Raw genomic sequence first — 9,360 nt, 5'->3', positions numbered from 1 at the left:
GCTGCTCATGTCATTAAGTCAGAGCACACATGCATACACACTCATACTGACACACAAACTGACACAGATTGCAATGTAAGCCAACATTGACAAACAAAGCAATCATTATGAAATCATATGTATAGCCTTGAAGAAGATGGTGAAACTACCGGTACTGAATTAACATGAACTTACATCTCTACCTCTCCTCCAAAGTACATTTATGGTTTTAGGCTGACAAGACTGTGGACCAACTGTACTTGGGCATGATGTATACTGTATACTGTACCTACTCAGAAACAGAAGTGCATGGTGGGTAACAAGTACCCCAGAGACGCAGACTCTGCACGTGGTTGAAGCAATGTCAGAGGCCACATAGCAACTCGTCTTTCATCTCTTTATGGATTCAAGATGAATGCACCATATCTATTAATACCACATATGCGCGTATTCATTCAGTCATTTTGACTGGACACATTCCAATCTATTTATGATTGGACATTGGATAGAGTTTACAGTTACAATTGCACTTACTGTTTCCAAGAGCAGCCTAGTGTATTTCAAAAGCTGTATAAAAAACGACATACACATTTTACACCTAATGAAAGTTTGCAGTTGCAGGCGTAAGGATTCTGAATTCTTAACCTTAAGTTCATTTTAACCCACTTTCTGAGAAATATTCGTTTTGGTCAAGCTTTCTATTTGGGGGAAAACCCAGCCATTATAGGGTTCATTACAATTACACTGACAGGGTGCACTTCAGAAGTTGAGATGGGCAATAGTACAGTATGTTACCATTTCACTGTGAAACAGATATTAAATGCACCTGTCATAAGACTGAAATTACGTTTTAACTTTCAGCGGGAGGTGTTAACGCCTATTTATTTTCTACACAAACTCCGTTAGTAGTAAAGACCCATTGAAAAAAAAGAAGTTTGATGAACTGCGACAGCTAAGCGTTGGATAGAGTTTCACATTCTATATATACCTACACATGGTGGCTTGTGTCGCTGGGCTATTTAAATGCCAGAGTCACACTGTCAAAACATAGGCCGCACGAGGTACAACATGATGGACCTTTTTGAGAACAACACTTATTTTTTCAATGATTTGCGCTATCTCGAGGGAGATCATGGACCATTACAGCATATGGACATGGCCGGGGTGTCTCCTCTGTATCACGGGAATGACAGCCCCTTATCACCTGGACAGGATAATGTTCAATCCGAGACTGGATGTGACAGCAGTGGCGAGGAGCATGTCCTCGCGCCCCCGGGTCTCCACCCGCATTGCGAGGGACAGTGTCTTATCTGGGCTTGTAAAATATGTAAAAGAAAGTCTGCACCGACCGACAGGCGCAAAGCTGCAACTCTCAGGGAAAGAAGGCGTCTCAAGAAGATCAATGAAGCGTTCGATGCGTTAAAGAAAAAGACCGTGCCCAATCCGAACCAGCGGCTGCCCAAAGTCGAGATTTTACGCAGCGCTATAAACTACATCGAAAAATTGCAGGACCTGTTGCATACTCTGGATGAGCAAGACAAAATACAGCAACATGATTCATATGAGTTTAACAACAAAGAACACAATGTAAGGTTTATATGAACATGATGTTGCTCTCGATTGTGTTCCTGTTTCCTTTCCATATATTTAGCTACACGCGTAAAAGGGTACATTTACATAACTAGGCCTATGTAGACATACTAGGAATATACATAATGCTACATCATAATACGTTACTTCAAAATATAAAATATACACGATCTTTTTTGAGTTCACCTGTCCTAGTTGTTTATTGAAACATGCATAACATCGTGTGTACAGGTGGCCAACAACAGTGATTACAATTGGAAAAGGTCCTGTCAAAACTGGCAACCCTCCGCTGATCATTCCAATGCGCCTATGACGAATCAGAGAGAAGGTCAGTGGCAAACCGCAGCGGTAAAAATGTAAGGTTGTTATGTGCGTGTTATTAGACACAACGTATTCACACGATGCTTTTGTTCAGTCACCACAGAGTCCTCGGGATCAACCAGTCTACTTCGCCTCTCATCAATTGTCGAAAGCATCTCAAGTGAGGAGAAAATTAATTGCAGCGAAGAAGTCACAGAAAAATAAAGCATAAATCCTTGGAATTTTGCTGCACGGGCGACGTCAACATTTCGCAATTCCTTTGAGCGGTTGTAAATTATTTCCGACCCTTGCATAGGGAATATGCAATGACTTTAGTTTCCATTTTAATGCAAACGTTTGTACAATTAAGGGGCATTTTATGGTGATTATTTTAAGTTGAGGCAGGCATGAATTGCCAATATTTTATATCTATGTGTGGAAATAATAGAAGTGCTCTACTACTTCCACGTAAATGTATATATTTTATAATCTTAATTTATTTTGTATTCGAAATACAAAACCAAAACCTCAACACATTCATTGTTGTATTTATTTATATGAACTGACCAATAAATTGAATTGCCAAGCATTACAACATCTTTCTAAATCTTTATTTTTGTAGTGGATTAAAAACTGTGGCACATTTAATTAATTTTTTTTACATTTTGAATTTCATCAACAATTGACTTACTTGCAGTATCACCTTTCACATGTTCTCTCCATTGACTTGAGTCACTGTAGAAATATTTTATATTTCTATCATTCCTCACCAGTATTGGAGAATCACAAAATTATGATTGCCCTGATATCTAGGACAGCTCTTTTTGTTCCAGCTGGGAAAGAGTTACTCTCCAACCACCCTAACTCTAGTTAGAACTATTCTTTCAGCTGTCACATGGGTATCACAGGTTTCCATTGGTCAGAATGCATGGGTGCAACACTTATCTTAATGATAATGAGACTGAGTGTTCTAGTAAGTCTGAATTCATGGTTCATTACTTTGGGGTCTGTTGCATATGTTTGACATGCGGATTAGTACCCCTGCTTGGCAACAGATTGTTTATTCCCACTCTCTATTGGTCTCCCTCACTTTCTCTGTCTCTCTTTCTCCTTCTCTCTCTCTTTCCCCCTCTCTGCCAGCCCTGCGTGACTTGAGAAGGCCTACTTGTTTATGGTCCCAGGGTGCATTGCTGTGCTAACCTAACCCCGCATCAAGAGTGAGGCCTGTCGCTCGTCCTCAGATCTCTGTGGCTGAGATCAGGCCTCAGCTGACCCCTGGCTATCTGCCTCATCCCTCAGCCCTGTGTGCTGACAAACATACACGTTTTAACAAACACACACAAACATACACGCAAACACATGTACACACACATGCATAATTGTGTGTCTGTGCACGTCCAAACACACACACATTGATGCATTTCACAGAAATTTCAGGAGGTGTATATAATTTAACTATATATTTGTATTTTTCAAAACCATATTGTCATCTACAGCCCTGCAGAAAACCACTGAGATATGGTAGGCCTATTTCAATGTCCAAGAAAATGGACCATTTCCCATTTTATTCAGTCCTTAAGATCCCTTATAATAACCTTGCCTAACTGCTGTTTGTTTTAAGATTTTATCACCAATGTTTTTTTTACTACAATCTACCCTATTTAGCTGACAATAAACCTTAAGTCTTGGAAAAATATAAGTTACCTTTTTTAAATTGAAAGGAAAGAACTTTCATTAGAGGCTGTTGTGGTAAGATGTTTAAAAGATACAGATTATCTTATCAGTTATGGAATAATTATAAGAATTCTAGGAGTACCCAGGATTTTTTTTTTCTTTCTTTCTTTTTCTTTCTTTTTATACAGAAGTTATACACAGTTAACCTCATCACTCAGTTTTTAAGATGAACTTCCACACTGCAATTTTATTAGGGATTGTGTATTTTTCTTTAAAGGATGTGTTTGAAATGTCAAAGTGAAGAAAGAGGATATTTTAAAGGAAAAGATAGTTATGAAGACATATCTTATTAATAACAAATGAAACACTAGTATTAGTAATTAGATACTAGAATTAATAACACACCATGAAGGTGACAACAACACGTGAATGACAGTACTCTGTGGAAATTGAAATAATTTATAGCCCAATATTGCCACTCAGATATGTCCGAAAAATCTCAAGAAATCAAAGCACGCGCAGTTTAGAAGAATTAAGGTTTTGAGACGTGAGGAGAGTGGACATAAAAGGCCACCTACTGCCCCACACTTAACTCCGGCTCTGACCCCTGAGAATAAAAGCGATAAAAAAGCAAACTCAACAGTTCCCAAGAGACAACATGAGCAGCAAAGATCACAGCACCAGAGTGTGTGCACAACAAGAGAGCCGTGCACAGGCATGATGTATCGCCATAACACCATGTGCTTGCACAATCTCATTCAAGGTTCAATTAGCTATTGACTATTGCCAGGTTTTCTCGTTGTTCACAGCCAATATCCTTTGATCTGGTCGTCGGCTTCACGGGATAGACTACTGCCAATGTCTTCTTCAGCTGTGCGCAATACAAACTCCGACAGCAATTCAGTGGCAGGTACTCTGGTGTTTTGTTAGGTGCGCGCAGTTCCCAGAGAACCAAGACACCAAACGTTTTGACACATTGTGTGAAATATCCGCATTGTATCCTTGTACGCTGTCAACACACACAACACACAAAGTAATTACCCCGACCTAGACGACCAACTGAGGGAGCACCATTGCTTTATCAGTTTTTTTCGATTTTCATGGATAATTATGTGCTAATTTGCTCACAGTGGTGGCATTTAACTTTTTAAGCCTTAACGTAACAACATATCCAGAATAATCAATACATTTTGTTAATTCTTTATGACCTAAACATCGTTATTACCTACCCAAACAGCAAATTTGAAATCCATTCATGTTTTGAATAGCATTTCCCAACTCAACGTAAGTTGGCTATGTGACAGCTGCTTTTACATTGGGTTCACCAAACGACGCACGGATGTTAATTGCTTGATTACTGATTTAATGAGTTTGAACAAACACGTGCACCTTGTGCATGACACCTTCCATAATGAGCTTGGCGTGTTTAGGGGACTTTGCCGCTATAATGTGAATTCACTGGGTTTGAAATGTTACACCTCTCTTTTGCAGCTGGCCTGCATCTGCAACGCTGGTATTTGTCTAAGGCGTAAAATTGGCTTGCAGAGGATTTAACATGGCCCTCCATTTTGCTGTTCAATTTTAGAAAACAAAACGATCAGTCATAGCAATATCATATCAGTAGAATAGTATTATTTTGGTTGAATCATTAGAGGCCTTTAATTGAGCTTAACCGAGCACTAGACTTATACCATTTAACCTTTTATGTTAACCTAAGGGGTCCGTTGAAACATTCCTCTGCGTTTTACTCATAATGGCCTTGCAGATAGAGCTCCATTGGGAAGGCCAGTGTTGTGATGATGAGTGGGAAAACACCAGGGAGTGCAGATGTGGGAAACTCTGCAGGGTACTGAGAGGGGGTGGGGTCTCGGGGTGGGGGGGGAGCTGAACTAACCCCAGCCTGCCTGCCGGCCTGCCTGCCTGGCCTGGGCCAATGGGCCATGGTAATTAGATCTGGCAAATGTGGGCCCTGGGCTCTGCCTGGGGGCATATAAGAGAGGCCCCATGGCAGCAGCCCCCTCATATCACTCAGAGGTCTCTTCTCTCTCACCTCACTGCTCTCCCAAAGCACGGACGTCCTTCCCTCCTTCCTTCCTTTCTTCCCCTCCGTCCTTCGTTCAGCCAATCCTTCCGTCCACACTGCCAACCAGTTCAGCCATGGAGGTCTTCTCTCCCTCCCAGGTCTTCTACGACAGCACCTGCACCTCCTCTCCAGAAGCCCTGGAGTTTGGCCCCGGGGAGCTGACGGGGTCTGAGGAGGACGAGCATGTCAGGGCCCCAGGGGCCCCACACCAGCCTGGACACTGCCTCCAGTGGGCCTGCAAAGCCTGCAAGCGTAAATCGAGCACCGTGGACCGCCGGCGAGCGGCCACCATGCGGGAGCGGCGGAGGCTGAAGAAGGTGAACCATGCCTTCGAGGCGCTGCGCCGCTGCACCTCGGCCAATCCCAGCCAGCGGCTGCCCAAGGTGGAGATCCTGAGGAACGCCATCCAGTACATAGAGAGCCTGCAGGATCTGCTGAGGGAGCAGGTGGAGAGCTACTACTCCCTCCCTGGAGAGAGCAGCTCAGAGCCCGGGAGCCCCTTGTCCAGCTGCTCTGATGGCATGGTGAGACCAGCAAACTGCTATACTCATGCTATGCTATGCTCACTGTCTTCCATGTCGCTGCACGCGGGGCTATGGCGCATAGTGCTAGCTCCACATCTGATGAAATATTCCCCCAAATTGAAAAACACAGGTTTTAAATGATTCAGGGTGGTTTTGTATTAGTACTTGTATTGTTTGTTGCGTGTTGGAAAGTTCTACGTTGGAAAGCCTTGGTTGAAAGCAAGATGCTATTGACACTTGTGTACAGACAGGAAAAACTGAAAGTGCATCTGGCCAAAAAAGTCACTGATCGACTTTGATCGAAATGGAAATATCTTCTAATCTAAAAGTTAATCTAATAGACCTGCCGTGGTCGTGCCATTTGGGGAACTCAATTAACTTGTTCTTTCATGCATTACATTTGTTCATGCTTCTTTGGTTCAATCATCTATTTTAATGTCTGCTGTATAAACGATATAACACTGAATACCAACTATAAAAAATACAAATTGACATAACATACAATGTGATGTAAGATGTATATTTTGCTGAGTGGTCTAATGCATCCATCAGAAGTCAGTTCACCCAAAACAATGTTTTAAAGGTATCCTACTACACAATAGAGACTTTAGAGGATGGCTGTACTGTATGTGCTTAAACAGTAATTACTTTCCCACCAGTGGACATTTAATGACCTAAAAGCCCTACTAAATCCACCTCAGTGTTGTCTGGCAGGCAGGGCTGGTGCTTTTCTGCATTCCATCCTGACTGCATGTTCTCCAGCAGTGCCAGGATTTTCTGCAGATTTACTGGGAGAAAGTGTCATCTTGCACAAACTGGTGTTGCTTCCACTGCTAAAATTGATTCTCCACGCCTAAGGCAAGCAAGAGCATGGGAGTAGCCTGGAACTTTGGACTTGTAAGGTGGACAGGGAATATAGACCTCTGAGGCTCCAGCAGGGGAAAAACAATGATTTAGTCAGTCTGTCAAAATGATTGAGAATGTCATCATACTTTGATGTTTGTGCTATTTTGTATTTTTTTTTTTTGGGGGGGGGGGAGAAAAGAGAGCACAATGGAAGAATTGACAGGGCTTCAAAAAGATTGAAAAGGGAGACCTTTGAATTGGACGGATGCATGTGTTTGTCATTATGACTATTAATGTTGTTGTGTTGTTTTCCCCTTCAGGCTGACTGCAACAGTCCTGTGTGGCAGCAACAAATGAACACAAGATACAATAACAACTACAGTTACACCAAAAATGGTAAGATTCTTATCTAAATATATATAAAGTCTGGATAAAAGCGTGTGCGTTTCATTACAACAAAGAAAATAATTCATATCCATCTGTGGTATTTGATCTTAAAAACCGACACAAATAGCTGTAGAAGTAAACAACTCATTGCTGAATCAAACCCTCATTTCATTTGAGTCCATTCATGAGTTTCTCCGTGTCTGACCCTATCTTTTCCCACTGTGTCCCCCCACCAGAGTGCTCTGGAGGGAGGGGTGTTGGAGCCTCCAGCCTGGAGTGTCTGTCAAGCATTGTGGATCGCCTCTCCTCGGTGGACACCAGCATTCCTGTGGCGCTGAGAGACATGGTCAACTACTCTCCCTCCAGCACAGACTCTCAGCCCAGCACTCCGGACAGCCCCAGCTCCAGGAGGGTCTACCATGTTTTGTGAGGGAGAACAACAGTAGCTCCAACCTGTAAGATGTTTGTGAACGGTTGTGTTGTTTTGTTGTGAAACGCGCTTAGACATGGTGAATGAGGAGTGGTGGTGAACACAGACCAACTGTTTAATTGTAGATAAAAGTGTAAATATGTACTGTAAATGTTCAGTTATTTTATACGTCTAGTATTAAACCTAATGTAAAATATTTAATTGAAACTTTTTTTTCTCCCTTTTGATCTTATGTTCACAATTCAAACCAAGTTGTATTTAAGTGATTATTGTCTTTTGTTACTTTTTATACTACAAATAAAGCTTCCAATAATTCTAATCAGAGCTGCTGAATTCATCTTGAAAGTAAAGATTAGATTGGAGAAGCCAAATGCTTTCCTTGTCTTCCCCAGTGAGAAAGGAGGTGTTAAAGGTGAAGAAAAGACAGGAGAGGGGAGGGAAGAGTTTTGTGTACCTGTTTGTTCTTTAGTACCAAATGTTACTTACCATTAAAAGCCCTAATTACACCATCAACACCAGTATTAGAACAAATGGTCTCCTCAGCGACACCTAGAATTGTCATATAGCTTGGGCATTATGTTAAAGCCTGAGCTCATAAAACGGAAGCTAAATAGTAGTGCTGTTTTAGTTGTCCAGCAGCAACAGAGGACTGCCATATTTATTTCTCTCAATCCCTACCTTGAGAGTGTTCAACACTGTCTGAAGTACCGTGCAGCTATTGGTGGATAGTTCACAGTCACGATTCTCATTGTGATTCTAACCTCCAGAGAGACACTTGTGTCCTCATGTTTATAACAAGCCCCCCTCTGGTGGGAAGGTATGGGGACTGAACATGCAACCATGACAGCGATTGAGGGACACACTGGCAGTTAGATATGGTCTCTTCAGTGGTACCATTCTAGAAGGCTCCCAGGCATGACAGTCATACCAACAGAGTGTTGTATTTCAGTAACCTATGCTTCTGGCTACGAAGCTCCCAATGCTTTGGAGTAATTTTCCATCGCTAAACATTAGTAAAGGGTCATAAATTACTCATGTAGCAAGCATGTGATAAGAGATGGCAGCAGGAATCATATTTTTTTTCCATCATAACAAATAGCACAGCCAAGGTCATAAACATTAAAAGTAGTGACAAGTATTATCTATATTTCTATATTGAACTTCATTTGATTTTCAACATTTCTGTCTAAATCCCCAGAAGTATTTTCTATTGAGACTGGGACATTGTTTGCAATGCTGTGTATGTCCACAAGAGAGGGGTAGTTTCCATATAAAACAATTACCAGTCAAATAATGGTGAAATGATTCGGTAATGTTGTGGATTTAGGTTCTTATCTTTTATCAACTATTTTAATTAGCATGTTTTCATCAACTATCTGGATAGCATCTATAATTAAAAACACATTTTGTGCTTCTGGGCATTTTGGAGATAATTGGCTCAGAAGAGCTTTGTGAGCTCAAGTGTGTTAATGCTGAAACTATGTACTCCGTCAACACCAAAAAAAACGTGTTATTTTGCTGCAAAACTGAAATGGTGTCAATTACAC

The 9,360-nt window shown here is 41.5% G+C and overlaps 2 protein-coding genes across 2 annotated transcripts; both read left to right on the top strand.

Moving 5' to 3' along the window:
* The first annotated feature begins 979 nt into the window (after window positions 1-979).
* Window positions 980-2,464, top strand: myf6 (myogenic factor 6). Its single transcript, XM_084701604.1, has 3 exons — window positions 980-1,566; window positions 1,801-1,897; window positions 1,985-2,464. The coding sequence occupies exons 1-3, from the start codon at window positions 1,003-1,005 to the stop codon at window positions 2,092-2,094; spliced, it is 771 nt and encodes a 256-aa protein (XP_084557730.1). The 5' UTR covers window positions 980-1,002; the 3' UTR covers window positions 2,095-2,464.
* Window positions 2,465-5,547: 3,083 nt separating this feature from the next.
* myf5 (myogenic factor 5) lies at window positions 5,548-8,111 on the top strand. The gene is made up of 3 exons (XM_084701201.1): window positions 5,548-6,150; window positions 7,317-7,392; window positions 7,620-8,111. Exons 1-3 carry the CDS (start codon window positions 5,548-5,550, stop codon window positions 7,811-7,813), a joined length of 873 nt encoding a protein of 290 aa, XP_084557327.1. The 3' UTR covers window positions 7,814-8,111.
* Window positions 8,112-9,360: the final 1,249 nt, after the last annotated feature.

This window comes from Hypomesus nipponensis, chromosome 7 (assembly GCF_054491055.1).
Source record: "Hypomesus nipponensis isolate SF chromosome 7, ASM5449105v1, whole genome shotgun sequence".
Taxonomy (NCBI): domain Eukaryota; kingdom Metazoa; phylum Chordata; class Actinopteri; order Osmeriformes; family Osmeridae; genus Hypomesus; species Hypomesus nipponensis.
The sequence above is the reverse complement of the archived record's forward strand: the minus strand, read 5'-3'. Positions and strand labels throughout refer to the sequence as shown.